Source organism: Trachurus japonicus, chromosome 18, assembly GCF_045865225.1.
Source record: "Trachurus japonicus isolate A0001 chromosome 18, Traja_1.0".
Taxonomy (NCBI): Eukaryota; Metazoa; Chordata; class Actinopteri; order Carangiformes; family Carangidae; genus Trachurus; species Trachurus japonicus.
This window is the reverse complement of record NC_140924.1, coordinates 3,641,503-3,667,502: the sequence shown is the minus strand read 5'-3', so window position 1 is coordinate 3,667,502 and position 26,000 is coordinate 3,641,503. Positions and strand designations below refer to the sequence as shown.

The following is a 26,000-nucleotide window of genomic DNA, read 5'->3' as shown; positions in this document are numbered from 1 at the left end:
GGACAAAGTGTTGGTTTGGGGACAAGGGAGCCAAGAGGGAACCCCTCAGCCAACCAAGACTGTGTCTTATCTTGGCCCAGATTCGCAGCGAGTGGTCCACCACCGGGTTGTGATGGGTGTATTCGTGAGATATAGGGAGAGGGGAAAACAACAGGGCACCCAATGATGTGGGTCGACATGAGTCTTCCTCGATGTGAAGCCAAGCAGGCCGGTCATCAGACACTTTGTACCTGTTCCAGAATGAGAGGTTTCTTATGTTGCAAGCCCAGTAATAGTTCTGAAAGTTCGGGAGGCCCAGCCCACCAACACATTTTGGGCGCTGCAGGAAAGCCCTCCTAATCCTTGGCTTTCTTTTGTTCCACACAAACTTAGAGATTTCACTGTCCAATTGTCCAAAGAAAGATTTGTTTAGCACAATAGGGATACATTGAAACAAAAACATAAACCTTGGGAGAACATTCATTTTTACGATATTCACTTTTCCTGCCAGGGTCAATGGGAGGTGGGACCATCTCCCCAGGTCTCTGACGGTGCGCTCCAAGAGTGTCTTAAAGTTCAGTTTGTACAGATCTGAGTATGTTCTATTGACCATCACCCCCAGGTGTTTAAATGAGCCCTGTACCACCTTGAACGGAAATTGGGAGTAGGATATACTCTGAGCCGCCGAGTTTATTGGAAATAATTCACTCTTAGAGAAATTGAGCTTATATCCAGAAACTTTACCAAATTCCTTCAACAGAGATAAAATGTGTGGGATTGATTCAGCCGGACTCTGAGCATATAAGAGCAGGTCATCTGCGTATAAGGAGACCCTATGTTCTCTACTTCCCCTATGTACACCCTGAAATTGACCCGAAGATCGTAATGCAATAGCTAAAGGTTCAATGACCAGGGCGAACAATAGGGGAGAGAGCGGGCAGCCCTGCCTCGTCCCTCTGTGGAGAGGAAAGGGGTCTGAGCGGAGATTATTAGTCAGGATATATGCTTGGGGAGCCTTATACAGGAGTTTCACCCAGGATATGAATCGTTCGCCAAAACCAAACTTTCTCATTGCAGTAAACAAAAAAACCCACTCGACCCTATCAAAAGCCTTCTCAGCGTCCATTGAAATCAATATCTCTGGGATTGTTGGATCTGGGCTAGGGGAGTAAATTATATTAAAAAGTCTTCGAATATTTGAGAATAAAAATCTGTTTTTAATAAATCCGGTTTGGTCTTCTGAGATCACTGACGGGAGAACTCTCTCGAGCCTAGAGGCCAGTGTCTTTGCCAATAGCTTGGTGTCAACATTAAGGAGGCTGATGGGTCTATATGAACCTGGTTCGAGTGGGTCTTTGTCCTTCTTAAGTATCAAAGAAATGGAGGCCATATAAAAAGTAGGGGGGAGTGACTTATCAGCCCCTGAGAATGATTCGTTGAAAACGTCCAGCAAAAGGGCAGAGATCTGACCAGAGAAGGCTCTGTAGAATTCCAGGGTAAACCCATCTGGGCCTGGAGCCTTGGAGCTCTGCATGCATGTAAATGAATTATTTAATTCCTCAATGCTAAAGGGTTCTTCCAGCATAGCCTTATTCTCATTAGAGACTTGTGGAATAGGAAATTTACTAAGAAAGGATTCCACCTGAGTCGTGTCCACCATGGATTCTGATACATATAATTGAGAGTAATATTGTTTAAACGCTGTGTTTATTTCCCTGGGATCTAAGGAAGTTTTTCCATTACTGGTATTAATTTCAGTTATCATCTTAGAAGCAGCCGATTGTCGTATCTGCCAAGCCAGGAGTTTCCCTGGTTTCTCACCATATTCATATGATCTATGACGGGAGCGTAACAGCTGCTGGGCAGTATCTCTTGTGGAGAGAAGGTCGAACTCAGTTTGGAGTGCGAACCTCTGCTCAGCAAGGTCTGGGCTGGGCATAATTGAGTAGCGGCTATCAAGTTCAATAATTTGGTCTGTTATGTTGGTGATGCGCTCCCGTCTACGTTTGTTTTCAGTAGAAGAATAATAAATGATCTGACCACGTATAAAACATTTTAAGCTTTCCCACAGTATACCCCTTGAGACTTCACTCGTGTCGTTTATCAACATGAAATATTCTATTTGTGTCTTAATAAACTCAGAAAATGATTCGTCTGATAACAGAACATTATTAAAGCGCCATGTTCTGGTTCTTATAGGCTTGGTAAACAGCATTTTCATAACGTGGGGAGCATGATCTGAGATGACAATAGCCTCATATTTACATTCTTGGATTAAGGGAAGTAGTTTACAATCAACCAAAAAGTAATCTATACGGCTAAATGACTGGTGAACTGGAGAAAAAAAAGAATAGGTTCGGTCTGAAGGGTTTTTGAATCGCCATGGGTCCATAATTTTGTAAGTGGAAAGGAATGCCTTAATACATTTAGCCGACCTCGTCAGAGGCTGAGAGGAGGTAGCTGATCTATCCAGACTAGGATTCAGAACACAGTTGAAGTCCCCGCCTGCGATGAGGTAGTATTTATTCAAGTCGGGTAGAGACGAAAAAAAAGTGGTAAAAAATTTCTCATCATCAAAGTTAGGAGCATATAAACTTGCCAGAGTCACTGGGACACCAAGCAAATTACCAGTCACCACTACATATCTACCAAAGGGATCTGCGTTAACATATGAAGGGTTAAACTGGATTTTCTTATTAATTAAGATAGCTGCCCCTCGTGATTTCTGTGTAAAGTTTGAGTGGAATATTTGTCCTACCCAGTCTTTCCGAATGACAAGATGGTCTTTATCAGCAAGGTGCGATTCTGAAATAAATGCAATGTCAACCTGTAAATGTTTAAGATGTGATAGAACTCGGGCCCTTTTTTCAGGCTTGTTCAGGCCCTTTACATTCCAAGAGGCATAACATATTGCATTCCCTTCTAAAGAGTTGAGGCTTGTCATGGTACCCTAAAACTTTCAAACAACACCAGTGGAGAATGACCATGAAGTAAAAACAAGATATAAGGCTCAGTGGTAATAAAACAAAAGATATTTACAAAAACACTTAAACATGTACCCCCCCTCCCTCTCCCCACCCCACCCGGGGCAACAAAAAAAACCTGCATGACTCCCAATGCAGGCCTTGGAGCCGTTAATGCTCCTAATTATGGTCTGTGGCAACCAGTAAGCCAGGTCCAATTGCAGAAAGTTAATAAAAGGGAAATAAATAAGTGGGGGAAAAAAAAGAAAAAAAAAGAAAAAAGAGGAAATGAATAAATAATAATAATAATAATAACAATAATGATAATAAAAATAAACGAAAAGAGAAGAGGAAAAAATTAAATGATAAGGAGAGAGAAAAATAAAATAAACCTATAGATACCTCAATATATAAAGAGAAAATAAGAGGGGGGGGGGGGGGGGGGGGGCAGGATGGCAAACACAAAATAGGCTAGACACATGTCAAATTGCAGATTCTGTTTGTATTCAAGTGTCAGGCTTGGGCATACTACATTACATTTATCATACTGGTTAAATGGCTCCCCCCTCTCTCTTTCCTTCAGAGAAAAAAAAGAAAAAAGAAGATAAAAAAAAAGAAAATTCGATTATTGTCTACTCACATTGTCCCGAGGGAGGAGTCCAATATGTCTCTTTGTATGCCGGTACCCCAAAGGGTTAGAGAAAGAGAAGAAAAAAAGAAAAAAGAGAGGGGGAGGGGGGGGGAGGGGGTAGAGGTGGAGAAGATCTTACTCTAAGATGTGACCGCTTTCTCCTTGAGGAATTTCTTCACCTCACCGGGGGAGTTGAATGTGTGAGGCTCTTCTTCAAAAACCACCCGTAGTTTCCCCGGTTCTGGATGAAAGAATTTGATATTCTTTTCGTAGAGGAGATGTTTCATCTCCTTATAGGCGGCACGGCTCATGGCCTGACTCCTCGTCAGGTCCTGGACGAATCTGACCCGGCGCCCGGAGAATTGGAGCTCTTTACCCTTGGCCCACTTCTCGAACCGGGTCTTGTCCTGGTACCGCAGGAACTTCATTATGATGGCGCGGGGTCCCTTGTCCTCCTGCCTGTGGCCGACGCGATGCGCCCTCTCCAGCTCCGGTTCCGTCTGAAACACCTCGGTGCCGGACAAATCCCTCAGTAGCTTGGACATGAACGCCACCGGGCCCGTATGGGTTTCGGATCCCTCCGGTATGCCAAACACTCTCAGGTTAGATCGCCTGGAGAAAGCCTCCAAGACCTCCAATCGTTCCTCCACCTGCTCTAACTTTCCTTGCAGTTTTATCACTTTGGGCGTTGTATTATTGATTATGGTGAAGTTTTCTCCCACCTTCGCCTCGTTGTTCGCCACTTGTGTCTCCAGCGCTGCAGCCTTGCTAGCGGCGTTCTCAGCCACGCGTCTCACCAGTGCAACACACTCCTCCACCTTGGCAATAAACTCCTCCAGAATAGCGTCCCGGATGGAGTCTTTGATAGTTTTGGCTAGAGTGTCAGTTAAGGTAACAAGCCGGGCGTCCAGGGCTGCCATAGTTATCGGATCTTTAGCCATGCTGAGTGATTCTGTATCGGTGTCAGCGCCCTTACTTGCTGCTGCTCTGGTGAAGTGTTGTTTAATCGAGGTCTGATTTGTTTTTTCCATACGCTGCGGCATCAAACGACCGTTTCAAGATACGTCTCGTCTGGTTATTTCACCACTATTAAGCAGACCAGTGGCTTACTGGTTCGGAGAAATAATTATGTTAAGAGGAGCTCTGGCTCACGGCGACCTCCTCACGCCGCCATGACACTCTCGAGATGTAAATAAAGTGTGGGCAATGATTTTAATATAATGGAATAGTCATTCAATTAAAAAAAAAAATGAAAAAAAAAAGTTTATGAGACTATAGTCTTGTCTGAAAAAATGTCCGTTTTTACTGTGGGAAAAGGAGAAACATGGAGAGACTCCTACAGCCATCAGAAAGCTCTGTGTGAAACTTTGTGAAAAAACAAACAAAACAGAAACTGCAGTGCAAACTCTGCAACATGTGGACTTCACGTTTTGAAGAGAGGAGAGGGGGAGACTTCATCCTCGTTTACATGAGCTCTCATTACGTGACGAGGACATGACGGACCGCTTCGGTACGGATTGTCACAACAGTCCGTTCGTCATTATTAAATGACGGACGGCTGTCTTTCAGGTAGTGATTTAAAACGACGGGCTGGCTCTACCGCTTCTCCGCCTCTCATTTCAGAGAGAGTGAGAGAGAGAGAGAGAGAGAGAATGGGGGCGGGCGCGAGTGTGCGGGGCTCATGCAGACTGCACTCTCACTGACGCACGACGAAGGTGCGTTCAGGTACCGAAATGTGGTACCGATTGACTTTATGTGAATCGATACTCGGTACTTTGGTGGGAATTCGGTCGGTACCAAAAAAGTACCGAATTTCGGTACCCATCCCTAGTCATGAACGTGTCATAAACATTATGTCAATGTCATAACGTTGTCATTAAGTGTCATTCGGTTAACCCTAACCCTAACCCTACAAAAACCGACTCATTGGAAAATATATGAACTTACTGATTAATGGCACAACATTAATACAGCGATCAATATCTTGCACCAAATGAATGTGTGAACATTCACGAAAACAAACAAGAAACGTCGTCATTTGTGTCTGACTGCAGTCTCTCAAGTCCAAGTCGAGTGCTCGGCCCAAGTCTGGTCCAGATACGTTCACATCTGGGCAGATTCAGAGTGTGTGTTCACCAGTGTAGGTCCAGATGTCAAAGTAGCATCCAATAGATCAGGGCTGTATATGAGCTGTATATCAGACTGTGGAACTGGACCTGTACAGGACCAGAAGGAAACCAGAACGTGGTCTAGGTCTGACCTGTATTTTTGTTCTAAGATTATAAGTTTGGATTTGTCCTTCCAATGAAAACTTCTGAGCAAAAGTGTCTTTGAAGGTTACAAGGTGACAAGGAGAACAGTTCATTTCCGTTTAACAGCAGGAAACAAAAACCACAACACGTCTCTACCCTGGTCCAGACAGGGAGTGAGTCATATGACCGAGTGTCAGGATGGAGCGAGCATCTCTTCAGTTTCTGCTCTGTAAGTACCAATGTTTGTGTTTGTAGAAGGACTGGGCTCAATGTTACAGTGATGACTTTATTGATCAGAGAAGAGGAAGACAAGGCTGAAGAAGCCACGTGCTGTTAAATATGTTATGTTACATATTTAATACTGCTTGAGACTTTTTGTTGTTATACAGCCGCTTGTTAAACTGTCAATATTTCAGTGTTTATTACAGATTTTATATGAATTACATCAGCACATTGTAAAAATGTGTTTTTTTTAAAGCACCCTCACATTTCTTTGTAAATAAATAAGTTGGAATTTCTTACCAGGCTTTTAAAACATAATATGACAGTTTTTAGTCATGTGTAACTTCAATCTGTCTGCTGATTGTTAATAATTGTGCATATTGAACCTTACTTCACCCACACGCACATTATTTTATTATTATTGACATTTTAAGTGTCAATTACATGTTGACTTTGACTACTACATTGTCCTCAGGATACAAAGTCACATCATCTGCATAGAGTCGTATACACGTCCCAGTCTATTCCCTTTGTAAACTTCATAGGAAATATTGATTTTGTGTAAAGTATTAGTTTTATAAAGCAGGTGCCAATCAGACGCTCGGTGCCACCAGCTCTGTGAATGTTTGCCCTCACTTTACTTTGAGGTTTCTCAGTTCTTTAATCTAAAACTAACCTGACTCTCATTTCTCTCTAGTGCTCTGCGGCTGCACATCATACCAAGGTCAGTGAACGTCGTGCAGCTGATCTGAGCCGGTGTGTTCAGTGTTGCTGATTCAACCTGTTAATCCGATTTCTGCACCACCTGTTATATGAAACCCACCTAAGATCTTGTTTAAAACAACTGAACCTTCATTTTTCAAACTGATGGTCAACGATTATTTCACCCACGGACATTTATCACTAATATTACATATATTGATCTCTTTTGGCCTGTGGGTGGATCAAGTGGGTGTCTGTTGATATTACAGTGAATGACATCACAAACACTCATAATAAGAACCCAACCTCAACCCGACCACAAGAGAGAGACCAGACGAGGTTCTGAAACCCGACTTGTGGAAGTAGAGACTCATACCTGAACTTCCTGTTGACTGACACTGATCCAACACCGTCACATCAGTCACTGCTCACGTAGCTGCAGATCCCATTTAAAATAAACAGATTTTTATATTCTCTCTCAGCTCGTCTGACTGTGAGTCCCAGCAGCTCTCAGCTGTTTGAAGGAGGCTCGGTGTTTCTGAGCTGTGAGGAGGACGACAGCTCTGCTGGATGGAAGGTGATGAGGAACACAAGCAGAGACACCAGAGCTGAGTGTGACGCCTGGGGAAAGTCAACTGGTTCCTCCTGTAAAATCAGTCACATCGTCCCACTGGACAGTGGAGTTTACTGGTGTGAGCTGAGAGAGGGAGCAACAAGCAGCAGCAGCATCAACATCACTGTGACTGGTAAGATCAGACTGAGGAGTCAGTGTTGATGAAGCTGTGTGGAAATGGATCAACTGCTGTACTTTGTCTCTGTGTTGAGGTGGACCAGTGATCCTGCAGAGTCCTGTCCTCCCTGTGATGGAGGGACATGATGTCACTCTGAGCTGTCAATCAAAGGAGACCCCTCCCTCCAACCCCCCAGCTGCTTTCTATAAAGATGGCTCCCTCATCAGGACTGAGCCTACACGTCACATGACCATCCACCATGTCAACAAGTCTGATGAAGGCCTCTACAGCTGTGACATCACAGGCCATGGAGGGTCTCCACCCAGCTGGATCACTGTCACAGGTCAAGAGGCCACAGGTCAGGAGGTTCACTTTGATTTCATCAAGTATCTATCCACATATTTACCTGACCAGGTGAATCTCTCTACAGGTGAAGGTACAACCAATGCTCCGCCCGCTGCCTCTTCCCATATAATGCTCATTCTGCTCCGTCACCTGGTTGTGATCTGTCCGTACGTCATCTGCACTGTCATCTTGGTGTCTCTGTATCGGCAAGGAACCCCAGGTATCAATCAATCAATCAATCAATCAATCAATCAATCAATCAATCAATCAATCAATCAACCAATCAACCAACCAACCAACCAACCAACCAACCAACCAACCAACCAACCAACCAACCAACCAACCAACCAACCAATCAATCAATCAATCAATCAGTCGATAAATGTTGATTAATCATTTTTCCTCATCTGACTGTAGGCGCTCACCTGTCCATCTCCATTGTGCTCAACCCGGCCGAGCAGGGATTGGATGATTACAGTGATGATGTCATCACCGCTGTCACCACAGAGCATCTCTTCTGAGCCGCTCCACCATGTTCCTCCTCCGTCTGTGGAGCCCAGTCAGGTTCTGGTTTGACTTGAGTGGAGCAGCATGGTGGCCCCGCCAACTCTTCATACCTGTCAGAGTTTGATGGCTCTGACAGTAGCTTAACTGTGATGTTATAAAACTCACCTGTTGACCTCTGTAATCTGAATAACTCTCTCTCTCTGTAAAATTAAACTGACAGCGTTCAAGAAACATTTGATTAAATGTATTTCTCCTCTTCATTCCGATCATTCTCTCATGTTGGCCTTTTTTGTTTTTCATTTTAGATTACGTTCCACCGACCACATTGATTAGATCGCCCCACACAAGAAGTCAAACGCACAGAGCATCTGGTAAATTTCAAAATAAAAACACAATGGACAAACCTCCATCACTTTGTCAACATTAGTTTCAGGCGCTGGCACAAGCTACAACTCTCGATCCGGCCTGCGGGTTTCTATCCCACGCCCAACGCAGTCCGACACACCAGCATTGCTTTACTTAGCAATAACGCATGCAGACGTAGGATACCGTGTTTGCTCATTTACTCACATTGGCAGCTACATACATACATGGCACACATTATCAATACCCGCTATTTTTAAGAAATGAAAATGGCTGAAAGTTGGGGAAATATCAGACCCTGGTCAGGCATTCGGGAAAGCACTGGGAATGCCGGGGGTCAGAGGAACAACCTGTAAGGGACTGGTGAACAACATCTCAAAGCAGGCAGAGTCAGCATCCGAGTCGGCTGTGGCTAAAGAGAGGTGAGCCGTGGCTAAGCCATGCTTCCAGAGAATGAGGAGGGGAGCAGAGCTGTAACATCAGCACAAGCCGCTACCTTGAACTCCTATCAACAGAGCCCGGGTCAGTTGAATGTGACAGTGCTGTTGGGTTCAATGCTCAGATAGGCAGTAGTTGCTGGAGACGGTAGCATTAGCACTGGCTACTACCTGGAGCTTGCAAGAACGGAGACTGGGTTAGATGAACGTGGCAGTGCTGTTTGGATCGTAGAGGAGCAGTGTAAGGTGGCACTAGGGGGGGTAACACTGGGACGCCAGAGCTTACCTGGACGTGTAGTGGGACTAAGAAGAGGAAACACCGACGAATGGAGGCTCCCAACTGATGACCCCCAGAGATGTGTCAGTAGCCGCTGCTCACTGGTAGGCAGGGGAGCGTACCTATGTTCCCCGGATTCTATGATCACCCATAGGGGAATATAGGACCCTCTTTTTGAAAAAGGGTCCTATGTTCCCCGTTTTCCCCAAAAAGGGTCCTATGTTCCCCGTTTTCCCCAAAAAGGGTCCTATGTTACCCGTTTTCCCCAAAAAGGGTCCCATATTCCCCGGTCGCAATACATACTGGGGAACATAGGACCCTTTTTCTGAAAAAGGGTCCTATGTTCCCCACTGTTGCTGGTCGATGGACTCTCTCTACTTATCTGGACTCTATCTGATAATCTATCTGGCCTGTCTAGCCTCTACCTGGTATTTCTACTCAACTTAACCAACTCCTTTCTTTATTGCCTAAACCCAACCAATGGGACAATTCCACTTCTTCCAATTTCTTGTGCATAAACATGTTTTATAATCTAATAGATGATGCTATTAAAACTACAGCAGTGTTAATTAGTGTGAATGTGTTTTCACTTCTATATGTGACGGTTGACGGTCCTGTCACTATGCCTCCAATTGATCATGTGCCCTGGTTACTTGGCCACATGGTCCCTTTGGTTGAATGGTCAGCGCGCATGACTCTAACCCAGGAGAATAGGGTTCAAGCCCTGCCCGGGCCATCCTTCATCCTGCCACATATAGTTAAAATAAGTGAAGGACAGAGAGTCTGTCGCAGAGTCTGATCACTTTATTCTTCAACAACAAACAATAACAATAATTTAAAATACAGATATTTATTGACATGATGATGATGATGAACAGTCACTCAATGAAGATGTCTCTTCATCTTCTTATTTTCTGTAAATAATTAATGTCATTGCACAATGTCCCCTAAATAAACTAATAATAATAATAATGTTTGTTGTGATCAGAAGTGATGCTCAGTGGTGACTGCCATGACATCATCATCGACCTGTTTGGCTGGTGCTGTTTCCATGGAAACAGATTGTTTCTTTCCTGTGAGAAGGGTTAATGATAAGATTAACAGAATCCAGAGGCTGATAATTAATCCATGATCAATATACTTTAAAATAGTAAATGATAGAGTGTTTGTTACCTTTGGCTCTCTGTCGATACAAAGACACCATGATGACAGTGGAGACGACGTACGGACAGATGACCACCAGGTGACGGAGCACAGTGAGGAGGGAGGAGGAGGCAGGGGGAGGAGGTCTTTCTGTAGAGAGATTCACCTGGTCAGGTAAATATGTGGGTGAATAAGTGGTGAAATCAAAGTGAACCTCCTGACCTGTGACAGTGATCCAGCTGGGTGGAGACCCTCCATGGCCTGTGATGTTACAGCTGTAGAGGCCTTCATCAGACTTGGTAACATGGTGGATGGTCATGTGACGTGTAGGCTCAGTCCTGATGAGGGAGCCATCTTTATAGAAAGCAGCTGGGGGGTTGGAGGGAGGGGTCTCCTTTGATTGACAGCTCAGAGTGACATCATGTCCCTCCATCACAGGGAGGACAGGACTCTGCAGGATCACTGGTCCACCTCAACACAGAGACAAAGTACAGCAGTTGATCCATTTCCACACAGCTTCATCAACACTGACTCCACAGTCTGATCTTACCAGTCACAGTGATGTTGATGCTGCTGCTGCTTGTTGCTCCCTCTGCAGACTCACACCAGTAAACTCCACTGTCTGATGGGACGAGGAGGTTGATGTTACAGGAGGAACCAGTTGATCTTCCCCAGTCGACTCCACACTGAGTCCTCTGTCGTCTGGTTGTGTTCCTCATCACCTTCCATCCAGCAGAGCTATCATCCTCACAGTTCAGAGACACTGACTTATATTCAAACAGCTGAGAGCTGTTGGGAATCACAATCAGACGAGCTGAGAACAGATTATTTGGATTAAAACATAACAAATATCATGATGTTGCTGTCAGTGAGTGAATATCAAGTGTTTACATGATTTGTCTTGAGTGAATCAACTGACATTGATGATGTTAAAACTCAGTGCAGAGTTCATCATTTATGATCTTTACTTGCTTAAACTGCCTGTCCTCCTCGGGAAACTGCACTCATTGACCCACAGATCTAACTGGGCAACACTCTGTATTCCATAATTAACTAACATGAATTTTACTTTACAGGGCCGCCATGATCAGGCGTGATGTCCTGCACTAATGTGGTTCGAAAAAAAGATTTTCCTTTTCTTTTGTTTGTTTGCAAGGTTCAATTCTGATTCTAATAGCAATGTATATTTACCTTAACTTTAATTTGATCTATTTTCATTGTTTTTAAATTGTCCACGTTACATTTTCAACTTATCCCAGACAGTCTCTATAATAACTCACCTTTTCTTCCCCCTTTAACGGTCGGAATAGTCAGGTGCCCAACAAACCTTCTCTCACCCTCGCTACACGGATAATCAGGTGTCCGCCACCTTTTCTTCCTCCCTTTCTACGGCTGGGAGTAATCAGGTGCCACAGGTCCCAGAGCTGCACTGGTAACCCCAGCGTGTGTTACAACTAACCCAGACTATGGGGTGAATTGAATTTGTGTTGCAGAGATAATAGTAGACACATGTAACTAATGTAGTTCATGTGACAGTTTGAACGCTCTGGCTTACTGTAAAAGTGCTCCAAGATACAGACAGAAATAAAAAACCCTACAGCCCGAGACATGGGATTGTTATACCACATAGTCGGCCAGAGCGGATATGTGGAGGTCCGCAGGGCATGTCTGAGAAAAGCTCAATTTGTACGACTGTGCGGACTCCGTGTACTCGCGCCAGTGCACTGCACCATGACAGAATAGTGTTAGCAGTGCCCATGGATTGTGGGAAATGTGGGACACGGTTTAATGACAGCGATGTATGGAGCCTCTTAGGAAAACCAGTCGGTAAGTCATCGGTCCCTTCTGCTATCAGGCTGTTAGACTGCAGAGAACTGGACTTGAAATTAGAGCAATACTGTTTTATTCATTAATATGATATGTGCGTAATGTTTTTATGAATGATTGTCCCTATTATGGTGAACTGTCGAAACTGAATTGCTCTTCAGGGTTAGTTAACAGTTTTCTGTATCTGTATCTGAAAATGTCAGGGTTTGGTCCGCGGTGCTTTGAGGTTTCAGAGTCGAGCGCATCACAGCGCACGTCCGCGTAGGAAGTTGGTGCGCTCGACTCTGAAACCTCAAAGCTCAAAGCATAGACTATAGTTAGATGGTTTTGTTGTAGTGGGTTCACTGAAATACAGTATTAATGCTCCCATTAAGTGGGTATACTGTGTATACATACATATCACATTGACTACACCACTGGTGTAAACTGATCTCTTGATAACACACACGCACCTCTCCCTGTGACTTTTACCATTTACTTCCCTCATTCTCCTTTTTCTGCATGTTTGGGACAATCAGAAGAAATGATAGACTTGATAGAAACAAACAAACTCAAATATCAATGAGTTTCAATTGGTGGACTTTGGCCCAACTGTCGATGATCATTAGTTGAAGCTACTGCACGAGGACTGCAAGTCTACATTTGAACTGACAGGTTTGGACAAGTTGGCAGGTCTGTATTCACATCCATGATTATTGACCTGCCAACTGAACCGTTAACCAGGCTCCTGTACAGGTCAGTCACTGCTACGACCTCAGCTCATCCTGTTGTTGATCATATCAGACAGAGAAAAGAGGCGTTCACTGACCTGTGGTGGAGCTGCAGCAGAGCAGAGACATCAGACCTGCAGAGACACAACAGTGAGACAAACAGACTCTTTGTGTAAAGCAACAGAGTTGCAGCAGTTTGACTCACAGAGCAGCTTGAGCAGAGAGGATTCCTCCATCCTGACTCTCCAACCAAGTCACAGCTGCTCTCTGATCAGCTCTAGTCACTGCACATTAAACCCTCCTCCTTCCTCTGTGGTTTCTGCTGCATTCACACCTACTACAGAGAACATCCTCACCATGATGCCTTCACTGACCCTCACACTGACACTGCTGTGTTTTTGGTCACGCAGATTCTGCTCTTTGATTTTCCTCAGTCAGTTTGTTTCAATAAAGCTTATTAATGATCACTTATAGATTATTGATCATCTAAACGAGGCCTCACATTAACACAAACAGCTGCTTGTGAGAACAGATCAGAGGAAGTGACCTGATGAGTTGTTGTCTCTGTCCTCTGTTTGACCACAGCACTGTGGTCAGAAAACCATAATTAACAACGAGGACGTGTTGTGATACGCCGTAGATGAACTTTCTTCCTCTTTATTGTGCTGCTGTGAGCAGACAGACAGACTGGGGCCTTTAACCAGAACGGTTTAAAAAACTGTGAGTCGGAAACCAATCAGTTCCTCAGCAGTGTTGCTGCTTCCTGCTGATACCAAACCTTCCTTTACCTGCCTTGTTTTTATTCTTGTGACCAGTTTGAGGAGTGAGTTGTTTGTAGGACGCTGCCACCTAGTGACTGGAGGACAGAACAGCTGATGTGAATAATGACTTATTATAATTATATTAAACATAATTATTAAACTCATGATAATGTAGGACCATGTTTTATAATCTAACAGATGATAACCGTATATGTTAACAAACATGAATATATTAAAACTACAGCAGTGTTAATTAGTGTGAATGTGTTTTTACTTCTATAGTTAAAATAAGTGAAGGTCAGAGAGTCTCTGAGTCTCTGAGTCTGATCACTTTATTCTTCAATAACAAACAATAACAATCATTTAAAATACAGATATTTATTGATATGATGATGATGATGATGATGATGATGGTGATGGTGATGATGATGATGATGTTGATGATGATGATGAACAGTAGCTCAATGATGAAGATGTTGATTGTGATCAGAAGTGATGCTCAGTGGTGACCGCCATGACATCATCATAGTCCTCAGACAATGTCTGTTCAGCGTCTACTGTTGCCATGGAGACAGGTTGTTTCTTTCCTGTCAGACGAGTTAATGATGAGATTTAGATTGAGTTCATGAACAGAATTCAGAGGCTGATAATTAATCCATGATCAATAACTTGTAGAGAACAGTAACTGATAGTGACAGAGTGTTTGTTACCTTTGGCTCGATACAGAGACACCATGAAGACAGTGGAGACGACGTACGGACAGATGACCACCAGGTGACGGAGCACAGTGAGGACAAGATGGAGGGAGGAGGAGGCAGGAGGAGGAGAAGAGGTGGTAGGGGGAGGAGGTCTTTCTGTAGAGAGATTCACCTGGTCAGGTAAACATGTGGATGAATGAGTGGTGAAATGGTGAAACCTCTGTGGTATATTAATGTGTTGATGAAAAGAAGGGATCACCGCTGACACGTCTTCGCTTGTATTCAAAAAAGGAGTTTATTAACAAGAAGAAGATCAGTGTACAAAAATGCGGAATCCTGGAGCATCTCTGGTCCAAAATGAGATCTCTCTCTACTGGCCCATAGCTCTGACCTTATATATGTTTCTAACTCCAAACACTCCACCTTCTCCAAACTAAGGAATGCAACTAATCAACAAAGACAACCTTGATCTGGATCATTTACTTTCTGGCATTTAACCTCTTGACCAAATCGATAACTTTTGGGCTACCATAGGTCAACGGAAGAAGATGCCCTTGACATAAGGTTTCAGCCTTTAGGCTAAACAAAACAATCATCAACTTTCCAACAGACCAAATTGCTTCTAGGCAGGATATGGAACCCATGAAGCAGAGCATCAGTTCACACATTCCTTCAGTTCAGAGAAAGCACACACACAAAGAAGAACATAAGACAATACAAGATATTTAAGCAAGAAAGTTAAGGTGTATAATACACTACACCTCCTGACCTGTGACAGTGATCCAGCTGGGTGGAGACCCTCCATGGCCTGTGATGTTACAGCTGTAGAGGCCTTCATCAGACTTGGTAACATGGTGGATGGTCATGTGACGTGTAGGCTCAGTCCTGATGAGGGAGCCATCTTTATAGAAAGCAGCTGGGGGGTTGGAGGGAGGGGTCTCCTTTGATTGACAGCTCAGAGTGACATCATGTCCCTCCATCACAGGGAGGACAGGACTCTGCAGGATCACTGGTCCACCTCAACACAGAGACAAAGTACAGCAGTTGATCCATTTCCACACAGCTTCATCAACACTGACTCCACAGTCTGATCTTACCAGTCACAGTGATGTTGATGCTGCTGCTGCTTGTTGCTCCCTCTCTCAGCTCACACCAGTAAACTCCACTGTCTGATAGGTCGACGTAGCTGATCTCACAGGAGGAACCAGTTGATCGTCCCCACCAGTCTCCACACTGAGTCCTGGTCTCTCCGGTTGTGTTCCTCATCACCTTCCATCCAGCAGAGCTGTCGTCCTCCTCACAGCTCAGAGACACTGAGTCAAATTCAAACAGCTGAGAGCTGCTGGGACTCACAGTCAGACGAGCTGAGAACAGATTATTTGTATTAAAATATATAAATCTGATCATGTGTCTCCAGTTATTAGACATTGATGAAGAATTCAACCATAATTCTAACTTCATGCTGCCATGAGCACTTTGGTACTTTATTGACTACAAACAAGCAATCCAGCACTTTATCTAAGCACATTTCTACTTTGCACTTTACATCAGATTTAGCCTGTTGGAAGGTCTATCTATGTATCATTATATTGTATAAACGTTGTATAGTACTATTTTGTATTGTATTGACTCTGGTACATCTGATTTCATGTTCTATACAGATGGAAATGAGCTCTCTGCTGAATCTTGTTCAAGCATCTTCACATTCTTTTGTCTAATGTATGTGTACACTGTCCATAAACCTAATAAAATACAAAAAAAAAAAGATCATTGATCTACAGGGTCAAAACATTGATGCAGCTGATATTCAGACTGAGAAAAGAGGCGTTCACTGACCTGTGTGTGTTGTGCAGCAGAGCAGAGACATCAGACCTGCAGAGACACGACAGTCAGGTTGAAAGAGGAAACACTGCAGCCTACATTTCCCACAATGCAACGTGACAGAGTGTGGTGTGTAACAGCCGGACTCTGCTGCCTGAGGAAGTGAAGTGTGACGGTGCAGACTGAGACTGAACCTCCACCTGTAAACTGACTCTGAGGAGAAAGATGCTCAACCGTCCCTTTAACAAACTACACTGGTTTTACAGTCGCCTCAAAGCATCATGGGAACTTTAGTAAAGACAAAGTAGCAGAAACGCACGCACATCCATAGACAACACTGTGTGCAGGTGCAGAGCCAAACTTTAGTAAAGACACCATCAGCTCTCTAAAAATCTCTATTCTAATGTATTATTCTCTGTTTTTATCAGTGTCACAGCCACAGAAACGTCATTTCATTCTTACATTCACTGCAAGGTGTATATTTTCTGAATGACAAATAAAACTGATATCTATCTATATCTATCTATGAGCAGAGGTCCGGTCCTGATGTTGGACTGGATCCACACAGAGACGTGACAGTGATGTAGAAACCAAAGCAGATGAAAGAGAAACTCACAGAGCAGCTTGAGCAGAGAGGATTCCTCCATCCTGACTCTCCAACCAAGTCACAGCTGCTCTCTGATCAGCTCTAGTCACTGCACATTAAACCCTCCTCCTTCCTCTGTGGTTTCTGCTGCACTCTCCCCTACTACAGAGAACATCCTCACCATGATGCCTTCACTGACCCTCACACTGACACTGCTGTGTTTCTAATTAGGCTACACAGATTCTGCTCTTTGGTTTTCCTCAGTCAGTTTGTTTCAATTAAGCTGATTAATGATCAGATTTGTATTATTGATCGTCTAAACGAGGCCTCACATTGATACAAACAGCTGCTTCTCAGAACAGAGGGCGGTCAGAGGAAGTGAGCTGCAGCAGGTGTTGGTGTCTCTGTTCAACCACAGCACTGTGGTCAGAAAACCATAATTAACAATGAGGACATGATGTGAAACTCTGTAGATGAACTTTCTTCCTCTCTATTCTGTTGCTGTGAGCAGAAAGACAGACTGGGCCTTTGACCAGGAAGCTCTAACCAGAGATGTTATACTATGTTGCCTATAAGGACTTTGGTTTAAGACACTGGGGGAGTTCTGGTGAACTACCGCCCCCATCTGGACTGGAGGTGAAACTACACTCTGTTGTCTCTGTTGCTGATCCAGTTTTAGTTCATGAACTGAACAACACATATGTCTCATATATTTCTGTCAGAGTTCCCTGAGACAGCTGACTTCAGCTCGGCCTTCAGCACAACCATCTGTAACTGGACACTGAACTTCCTGTCCACTGGATACTGGTCCTGGTTCTGGTCTTGTTCCCGGTTCCAGTTCTAGAGTTCCTGGTACAGAGACCTTACTCTGCTATACCTTGCCTCACCTCACCTCAACTTATACCTTTCCTCACCTTATACCTTACCTTATACCTTACCTCACCTTATACCTTACCTAACCTCACCATACCTTATACCTTACTTCACCTTATACCTTACCTAACCTCACCATACCTTATACCTTACTTCACCTTATACCTTACCTTACTTCACCTTACCTTATACCTTGCCTCACCTTATACCTTACCTTACCTCATACCTTACCTCACCTTATACCTTACCACACCTCACCTTACCTCATCTCACCTTATACCTTACTTCACCTTACCTTATACCTCACCTTACCTTATACCTTACCTCACCTTATACCTTACCTAACCTCACCTTACCTTATACCTTACTTCACCTTACCTTATACCTTACCTCACCTTACCTTATACCTTACCACACCTCACCTTACCTCATCTCACCTTATACCTTACCTAACCTCACCTTATACCTTACCTCACCTTATACCTTACCTTACCTCAATTATACCTTACCTCACCTCACCTTATACCTTAACTTACCTTACCTTATACCTTACCTTACCTCACCTTACCTTACCTCACCTCCCCTCACCTTACCATAACTTACTATAACTTACCATACCATACCTTATTTTACCTGCCTTGCCTTTGTTATCATTGTTTTGACCAGTTTGAGGAGTGAGTTGTTTGTAGGACGCTGCCACCTAGTGACTGGAGGACGGAACAGCTGCTGTGAAGAATGACTTATTATAATTGTATTGATTTAATAAACACATGGTACTTTTATAATCTAATAGATGATAATCCTACATGTTAACAAGCATTAATATATTAAAACTACAGCAGTGTTAATGAGTGTGAATGTGTTTTCACTTCTATAGTTAAAATAAGTGAAGGACAGAGAGTCTCTGAGTCACTGAGTCTGATCACTTTATTCTTCAATAACAAACAATAACAATCATTTAAAATACAGATATTTATTGACACGATGATGATGATGATGATGAACAGTAGCTCAATGATGAAGATGTTTGTTGTGATCAGAAGTGATGCTCAGTGGTGACCGCCATGACGTCATCATAGTCATCAGACAACGTCCGTTCGACTCCTACCATTGCCATGGAGACAGGTTGCTTCTTTCCTGTCAGACGAGTTAATGATGAGATTTAGATTGAGTTCATGAACAGGATTCAGAGGCTGATAATTAATCCATGATCAATAACTAGTAGAGAACAGTAACTGATAGTGACAGAGTGTTTGTTACCTTTGGCTCGATACAGAGACACCATGAAGACAGTGGAGACGACGTACGGACAGATGACCACCAGGTGACGGAGCACAGTGAGGACAAGATGGAGGGAGGAGGAGGCAGGGGGAGAAGAAGAGGTGGTAGGAGGTCTTTCTGTAGAGAGATTCACCTGGTCAGGTAAATATGTGGATGAATAAGTGGTAAATGGTGAAACCTCCTGACCTGTGACAGTGATCCAGCTGGGTGGAGACCCTCCATGGCCTGTGATGTCACAGCTGTAGAGGCCTTCATCAGACTTGGTAACATGGTGGATGGTCATGTGACGTGTAGGCTCAGTCCTGATGAGGGAGCCATCTTTATAGAAAGCAGCTGGGGGGTTGGAGGGAGGGGTCTCCTTTGATTGACAGCTCAGAGTGACATCATGTCCCTCCATCACAGGGAGGACAGGACTCTGCAGGATCACTGGTCCACCTCAACACAGAGACAAAGTACAGCAGTTGATCCATTTCCACACAGCTTCATCAACACTGACTCCACAGTCTGATCTTACCAGTCACAGTGATGTTGATGCTGCTGCTGCTTGTTGCTCCCTCTGCAGACTCACACCAGTAAACTCCACTGTCTGGTGGGATGACGTAGCTGATTCTACAGGAGGAACCAGTTGGTCGTCCCCATCCAGCTCCACACTGACTCTTTCCTCCAGTTGAGTTCCTCTTCATCACCTTCCATCCAGCAGAGCTGTCGTCCTCCTCACAGCTCAGAGACACTGAGTCATATTGAAACAGCTGAGAGCTGCTGGGACTCACAGTCAGACGAGCTGAGAACAGATTATTTGGATTAAAATATATAAATTGGATCTTGTGTCTCCAGTTATTAAACACTGATTAAGAACTCAGCTCATTAGTTTTATTCCAGCAACAGAGAGAGAGGACAGAGCTCTGAGCTCGGAGCTTTAACGTTGGTGTTGGAGCATCAACAAGATGCCTCAGGACGTTGATTTCCTGTCTGATTTTCTGTCATTGAGTTTTATTCTGCACCTCTCTTTTCTGCTGTTGGCTGACCACTGCGTTACAAGTACAACTTGCATATTACCATTGTTGGTATTAAAATCAACTCTGTAATTTTGAATTACCATCGTTGGTATTTAAATTCCTTATTATCAATTTTATTATTGTTGTCCACTATAATAACTCTTATTTAATAAAATTGTAATTCTAACTTCCTGCTACCACAAGCCCTTTGCACTTTATTGACTACAAACAAAGCAATCCAGCACTTTATCTAAGCACATTTCTACTTTGCACTTTACATCAGATGTAGCCTGTTGGAATGTCTATCTATGTTCTACCGTTATGCTGTATAAATGTTGTATATTACTATTTTTATTGTATTGAGTCTGGGACGTCTGATTTTATGTTCTATGTAATGAACTACAGATGGAAATTAGCTCTCTGCTAAATCTGGTACACGCATCTTCACATTCTTTTGTTTAATGTCTGTGTACACTGTCCATAAACCTGGTAAAATACAAAAACAATAGATCATTGATCTACAGGGTCAAAACATTGATGCAGCTGATATTCAGACTGAGAAAAGAGGCGTTCACTGACCTGTGTGTGTTGTGCAGCAGAGCAGAGACATCAGACCTGCAGAGACACAACAGTCAGGTTGAAAGAGGAAACACTGCAGCCTACATTTCCCACAATGCAACGTGACAGAGTGTGGTGTGTAACAGCCGGACTCTGCTGCCTGAGGAAGTGAAGTGTGACGGTGCAGACTGAGACTGAACCTCCACCTGTAAACTGACTCTGAGGAGAAAGATGCTCAACCGTCCCTTTAACAAACTACACTGGTTTTACAGTCGCCTCAAAGCATCATGGGAACTTTAGTAAAGACAAAGTCGCAGAAACGCACGCACATCCATAGACAACACTGTGTGCAGGTGCAGAGCCAAACTTTAGTAAAGACACCATCAGCTCTCTAAAAATCTCTATTCTAATGTATTATTCTCTGTTTTTATCAGTGTCACAGCCACAGAAACGTCATTTCATTCTTACATTCACTGCAAGGTGCATATTTTCTGAATGACAAATAAAACTGATATCTATCTATATCTATCTATGAGCAGAGGTCCGGTCCTGATGTTGGACTGGATCCACACAGAGACGTGACAGTGGTGTAGAAACCAAAGCAGATGAAAGAGAAACTCACAGAGCAGCTTCAGCAGAGATGATTCCTCCATCCTGACTCTCCAACCAAGTCACAGCTGCTCTCTGATCAGCTCTAGTCACTGCACATTAAACCCTCCTCCTTCCTCTGTGGTTTCTGCTGCACTCTCCCCTACTACAGAGAACATCTTCACCATGATGCCTTCACTGACCCTCACACTGACACTGCTGTGTTTCTAATTAGGCTACACAGATTCTGCTCTTTGGTTTTCCTCAGTCAGTTTGTTTCAATTAAGCTGATTAATGATCAGATTTGTATTATTGATCGTCTAAACGAGGCCTCACATTGATACAAACAGCTGCTTCTCAGAACAGAGGGCGGTCAGAGGAAGTGAGCTGCAGCAGGTGTTGGTGTCTCTGTTCAACCACAGCACTGTGGTCAGAAAACCATAATTAACAATGAGGACATGATGTGAAACTCTGTAGATGAACTTTCTTCCTCTTTATTCTGTTGCTGTGAGCAGAGAGACAGACTGGGCCTTTAACCAGGAAGCTCTAACCAGAGATGTTATGCTATATTGCCTATAAGGACTTTGGTTTAAGACACTGGGGGAGTTCTGGTGAACTACCGCCCCCATCTGGACTGGAGGTGAAACTACACTCTGTTGTTTCTGTTGTTGATCCAGTTTTAGTTTATGAACCGAACAACACATATGTCTCATATATTTCTGTCAGAGTTCCCTGAGTCAGCTGACTTCAGCTCGGCCTTCAGCACAACCATCTGTAACTGGACCCTGAACTTCCTGTCCACTGGATACTGGTCCTGGTTCTGGTCTTGTTCCTAGTTCCAGTTCTAGAGTTCCTGGTACAGACACCTTACTCTACTATACTTTGCCTTACCTGACCTCATCTTACTATAACTTACCATACCTTAACTATTGCTAATTGTTGTCCTGTGTATGTATTTTATTGCTACTTTTATTATTAGCGTATGTCATCGTCAGTGTTGTGTCACTGTTGTGCTTTAGTTTTGTATTGTTGTTGTATGCTGCTGGCTGCACTACAAATTGCCCTTCGGGGACAATAAAGATCTCTTGACTTGACATACCTTACCTTACTTTACCTTACCTCACCTTATACCTTACCTTATACCTTACCTTACCGCACCATACCTTACCTCACCTTATACCTTACCTTACCTCACCTTATATCTTACCTTATACCTTATACCTTACCTCACCTCACCTTATACCTCACCTTATACCTTATACCTTACCTTATACCTTACCTCACCTTACCTTACCTCACCTTATACCTTACCTCACCTCACCTTATACCTCACCTTATACCTTACCTCACCTCACCTTATACCTCACCTTATACCTTACCTCACCTCACCTTATACCTCACCTTATACCTTATACCTTACCTCACCTCACCTTACCTTATACCTTACCTCACCTTATACCTTATACCTTACCTTACCGCACCATACCTTACCTCACCTTATACCTTACCTTACCTCACCTTATACCTTACCTTACCGCACCATACCTTACCTCACCTTATACCTTACCTTACCTCACCTTATACCTCACCTTATACCTTACCTTACCTCACCTTATACCTCACCTTATACCTTACCTCACTTCACCTTACCTTACCTTATACCTTACCTCACCTTATACCTCACCTTATACCTTACCTCACCTCACCTTATACCTCACCTTATACCTTATACCTTACCTCACCTTACCTTACCTCACCTTATACCTCACCTCACGTCCCCTCACCTTATACCTCACCTCCCCTCACCTTATACCATACCTTACCTTACCTTACCGCACCACACCTTATACCTTACCTCACCTCACCTCACCTCACCTTACCTTATATCTTACCTTAACTCACCTATACCTTACCTTACCTCACCTCCACTCCCCTCACCTCACCTCAACTTATACCTTACCTCACCTCGGGGACAGCTCTCCATTCCGACACACCTCCACTTCGAAACACCGCTGTTCCGACACAGCCCCCCCGCAGCTGTCCAATGTCCAAGGTGCTGAACCGCGTGACGTTGTTTACATTCTGCTTCGTGGCTTGTCTGTAAAACGTGCGCTGCTCAGGGACTGGGCAGATCTGTCCCACTTGCTTTCTCCCCGACTTCGTTGTTGGAGATCTCCACACAGTAATAGAAATACACTCCCTCCCCCCGCTCCGCTCGAGCGCGGCTGAAGCCGGCTTGAGCTTATATGGGCTCGAGGCTGCTGCAGCCGCCGCTCATGCTGACAGCTGACTGAGGGAGATGCTCTGGTTGGGCTTAGGCAATGAAGAAAGGAGTTGGTTAAGTTTAGTAAAAAGACCAGGTAGAGGCTAGACAGGCTAGAAGCATAATGAACGTTATATGTCATTAATATGAAGTATTTGCTTGTTTTGCTGTTAATTATGCACATGATCCGTTTCAACCCCAAAAAGGAAAAAAGGATCAATGCGCACTGGGGGTTTCCCCCAATAGCCATTTCGGAGTAGCGTGGTCTTTAGAAAAAATAGAAAACCCCGCTATTACAATGAATGGAAGTCTATTGTCGGAAAGGCGCGGCTTCGGAAAGGCGGGGTGTAACCACTCACCTCCCCTCACCTCACCTCCCCTCACCTTACCTTACTATAACTTACCTCACCTCACCTTATACCTTACCTTACCTCACCTCCCCTCGCCTTACCTTTCTATAACTTACCTTACCTTACTTTATCTGCCTTGCCTTTCTTATTATTGTTATGACCAGTTTGAGGAGTGAGTTGTTTGTAGGACACTGCCACCTAGTGACTGGAGGACAGAACAGTTGATGTGAACATTGACTTATTATAATTGTATTGATTAATAAACACATGATACTTTTATAATCTAATAGATGATAATCCTACATGTTAACAAACATTAATATATTAAAACTACAGCAGTGTTAATTAGTGTGAAAGTGTTTTCACTTCTATAGTTAAAATAAGTGAAGGTCAGAGAGTCTCTGAGTCACTGAGTCTGATCACTTTATTCTTCAATAACAAACAATAACAATCATTTAAAATACAGATATTTATTGACACGATGATGGTGATGATGATGATGATGATGATGATGATGATGATGATGAACAGTAGCTCAATGATGAAGATGTTTGTTGTGATCAGAAGTGATGCTCAGTGGTGACCGCCATGACGTCATCATAGTCATCAGACAATGTCAGTTCAGCTGCTGCTGTTGCCATGGAGACAGGTTGTTTCTTTCCTGTCAGACGAGTTAATGATGGTATTTAGACTGAGTTCATGAACAGGATCCAGAGGCTGATAATTAATCCATGATCAATAACTAGTAGAGAACAGTAACTGATAGTGACAGAGTGTTTGTTACCTTTGGCTCGATACAGAGACACCATGAAGACAGTGGAGACGACGTACGGACAGATGACCACCAGGTGACGGAGCACAGTGAGGACAAGATGGAGGGAGGAGGAGACAGGGGGAGGAGCTGGGGTGATGGGAGGTCTTTCTGTAGAGAGATTCACCTGGTCAGGTAAATATGTGGATGAATAAGTGGTGAAATGGTGAAACCTCCTGACCTTTGACCTCCTGACCTGTGACAGTGATCCAGCTGGGTGGAGACCCTCCATGGCCTGTGATGTCACAGCTGTAGAGGCCTTCATCAGACTTGGTAACATGGTGGATGGTCATGTGACGTGTAGGCTCAGTCCTGATGAGGGAGCCATCTTTATAGAAAGCAGCTGGGGGGTTGGAGGGAGGGGTCTCCTTTGATTGACAGCTCAGAGTGACATCATGTCCCTCCATCACAGGGAGGACAGGACTCTGCAGGATCACTGGTCCACCTCAACACAGAGACAAAGTACAGCAGTTGATCCATTTCCACACAGCTTCATCAACACTGACTCCACAGTCTGATCTTACCAGTCACAGTGATGTTGATGCTGCTGCTGCTGCTGCTTGTTGCTCCCTCTGCAGACTCACACCAGTAAACTCCACTGTCTGATGGGATGGTCACACTGATTCTGCAGGAAGAACCAGTTGATCTTCCCCAGTCGACTCCACACTGAGCTCTGGTGTCTCTGGTTGTGTTCCTCATCACCTTCCATCCAGCAGAGCTGTCGTCCTCCTCACAGCTCAGAGACACTGAGTCATATTCAAACAGCTGAGAGCTGCTGGGACTCACAGTCAGACGAGCTGAGAACAGATTATTTGGATTCAAACATATAAATCTGATCATGTGTCTCCAGTTATTAGACAATGATGAAGAATTGAGCTCATCATAGCCCTATGTTACAAGTAACACTTTTACCATCATATTACCATCGTTGGTATTTCAATCACTTCTGTAATTTTGAATTACCATCGTTGGTATTTAGATTCCTCATTATCAATTTTATTATTGTTGTCCACTCACTATAATAACTTTTATTTAATACAACCATAATTCCAACTTCATGTTGCCACAAGCACTTTGCACTTTACATCAGGAGCAGCCCCTTGGATTGTCTTTAAGTGTTGAGTGTTTAGTGTGCTGTTCCTCCTTATACTATCTGTACCTCATACTTCCAGAGATCTTTGCATTTCATTAAAGCAGATAACAGCGGCACGGCCGTTTCGGCTAATGCTGTGTTCAAGGCAGGCTTTTGAAACCGTAAGTTACAGCTTCAAGTCACAACTACGACTTGGTAGCGTTCCAGGTAACCCGTAGCTCGTGTTTTTACCG

The 26,000-nt window shown here is 43.8% G+C and overlaps 6 protein-coding genes across 6 annotated transcripts in view; 1 reads left to right on the top strand and 5 right to left on the bottom strand.

The window, feature by feature from the left end:
* The window catches only part of LOC146968354 (butyrophilin-like protein 2), a 116,342-nt gene that overhangs the window by 22,932 nt on the left and 67,410 nt on the right, over positions 1 to 26,000 (bottom strand). The window lies entirely within an intron of this gene.
* LOC146968364 (transmembrane and immunoglobulin domain-containing protein 1-like) lies at positions 5,924 to 7,890 on the top strand. Its single transcript, XM_085760332.1, has 5 exons — positions 5,924 to 6,066; positions 6,745 to 6,771; positions 7,232 to 7,495; positions 7,575 to 7,823; positions 7,868 to 7,890. Exons 1-5 carry the CDS (start codon positions 6,024 to 6,026, stop codon positions 7,888 to 7,890), a joined length of 606 nt encoding a protein of 201 aa, XP_085616458.1. The 5' UTR covers positions 5,924 to 6,023.
* Positions 10,394 to 13,325, bottom strand: LOC146968363 (sialoadhesin-like). Its single transcript, XM_085760331.1, has 5 exons — positions 13,295 to 13,325; positions 11,103 to 11,366; positions 10,767 to 11,023; positions 10,583 to 10,718; positions 10,394 to 10,482 (listed from the first exon to the last, which is right to left on the bottom strand). The coding sequence occupies exons 1-5, from the start codon at positions 13,323 to 13,325 to the stop codon at positions 10,394 to 10,396; spliced, it is 777 nt and encodes a 258-aa protein (XP_085616457.1).
* LOC146968362 (low affinity immunoglobulin gamma Fc region receptor II-like) lies at positions 14,243 to 17,016 on the bottom strand. Its single transcript, XM_085759126.1, has 6 exons — positions 16,986 to 17,016; positions 16,385 to 16,420; positions 15,646 to 15,912; positions 15,318 to 15,566; positions 14,561 to 14,704; positions 14,243 to 14,437 (listed from the first exon to the last, which is right to left on the bottom strand). Exons 1-6 carry the CDS (start codon positions 17,014 to 17,016, stop codon positions 14,337 to 14,339), a joined length of 828 nt encoding a protein of 275 aa, XP_085615252.1. The 3' UTR covers positions 14,243 to 14,336.
* Positions 18,738 to 21,315, bottom strand: LOC146968361 (sialoadhesin-like). The gene is made up of 6 exons (XM_085759127.1): positions 21,285 to 21,315; positions 20,684 to 20,719; positions 19,624 to 19,890; positions 19,296 to 19,544; positions 19,075 to 19,226; positions 18,738 to 18,957 (listed from the first exon to the last, which is right to left on the bottom strand). The coding sequence occupies exons 1-6, from the start codon at positions 21,313 to 21,315 to the stop codon at positions 18,865 to 18,867; spliced, it is 828 nt and encodes a 275-aa protein (XP_085615253.1). The 3' UTR covers positions 18,738 to 18,864.
* Positions 24,279 to 25,514, bottom strand: LOC146968360 (sialoadhesin-like). Its single transcript, XM_085760330.1, has 4 exons — positions 25,199 to 25,514; positions 24,871 to 25,119; positions 24,648 to 24,785; positions 24,279 to 24,524 (listed from the first exon to the last, which is right to left on the bottom strand). The coding sequence occupies exons 1-4, from the start codon at positions 25,512 to 25,514 to the stop codon at positions 24,424 to 24,426; spliced, it is 804 nt and encodes a 267-aa protein (XP_085616456.1). The 3' UTR covers positions 24,279 to 24,423.

What these genes read in the sequence shown, in the direction of transcription:
- LOC146968364 (XM_085760332.1), top strand. Translation starts at nt 6,024, where the DNA reads ATGGAGCGAGCATCTCTTCAGTTTCTGCTCTGTAAGTACCAAT. An exon ending in CGGCTGCACATCATACCAAG is followed by an intron (nt 6,772 to 7,231) that starts GTCAGTGAACGT and finishes ATTCTCTCTCAG; the next exon opens with CTCGTCTGACTGTGAGTCCC. An exon ending in CATCAACATCACTGTGACTG is followed by an intron (nt 7,496 to 7,574) that starts GTAAGATCAGAC and finishes CTCTGTGTTGAG; the next exon opens with GTGGACCAGTGATCCTGCAG.
- LOC146968360 (XM_085760330.1), bottom strand. Translation starts at nt 25,514, where the DNA reads ATGATCAGATTTATATGTTTGAATCCAAATAATCTGTTCTCAGCTCGT. An exon ending in CAGCTGGATCACTGTCACAG is followed by an intron (nt 24,786 to 24,870) that starts GTCAGGAGGTCA and finishes ATCTCTCTACAG; the next exon opens with AAAGACCTCCCATCACCCCA. An exon ending in GTCTCTGTATCGAGCCAAAG is followed by an intron (nt 24,525 to 24,647) that starts GTAACAAACACT and finishes CTCGTCTGACAG; the next exon opens with GAAAGAAACAACCTGTCTCC.
- LOC146968361 (XM_085759127.1), bottom strand. Translation starts at nt 21,315, where the DNA reads ATGGAGGAATCATCTCTGCTGAAGCTGCTCT. An exon ending in CTGCTGCACAACACACACAG is followed by an intron (nt 19,891 to 20,683) that starts GTCAGTGAACGC and finishes ATCTGTTCTCAG; the next exon opens with CTCGTCTGACTGTGAGTCCC. An exon ending in CAGCTGGATCACTGTCACAG is followed by an intron (nt 19,227 to 19,295) that starts GTCAGGAGGTTT and finishes ATCTCTCTACAG; the next exon opens with AAAGACCTCCTACCACCTCT.
- LOC146968362 (XM_085759126.1), bottom strand. Translation starts at nt 17,016, where the DNA reads ATGGAGGAATCCTCTCTGCTCAAGCTGCTCT. An exon ending in CTGCTGCACAACACACACAG is followed by an intron (nt 15,913 to 16,384) that starts GTCAGTGAACGC and finishes ATCTGTTCTCAG; the next exon opens with CTCGTCTGACTGTGAGTCCC. An exon ending in GTCTCTGTATCGAGCCAAAG is followed by an intron (nt 14,438 to 14,560) that starts GTAACAAACACT and finishes CTCGTCTGACAG; the next exon opens with GAAAGAAACAACCTGTCTCC.
- LOC146968363 (XM_085760331.1), bottom strand. Translation starts at nt 13,325, where the DNA reads ATGGAGGAATCCTCTCTGCTCAAGCTGCTCT. An exon ending in CTCTCTGCTCAAGCTGCTCT is followed by an intron (nt 11,367 to 13,294) that starts GTGAGTCAAACT and finishes ATCTGTTCTCAG; the next exon opens with CTCGTCTGATTGTGATTCCC. An exon ending in CATCAACATCACTGTGACTG is followed by an intron (nt 11,024 to 11,102) that starts GTAAGATCAGAC and finishes CTCTGTGTTGAG; the next exon opens with GTGGACCAGTGATCCTGCAG.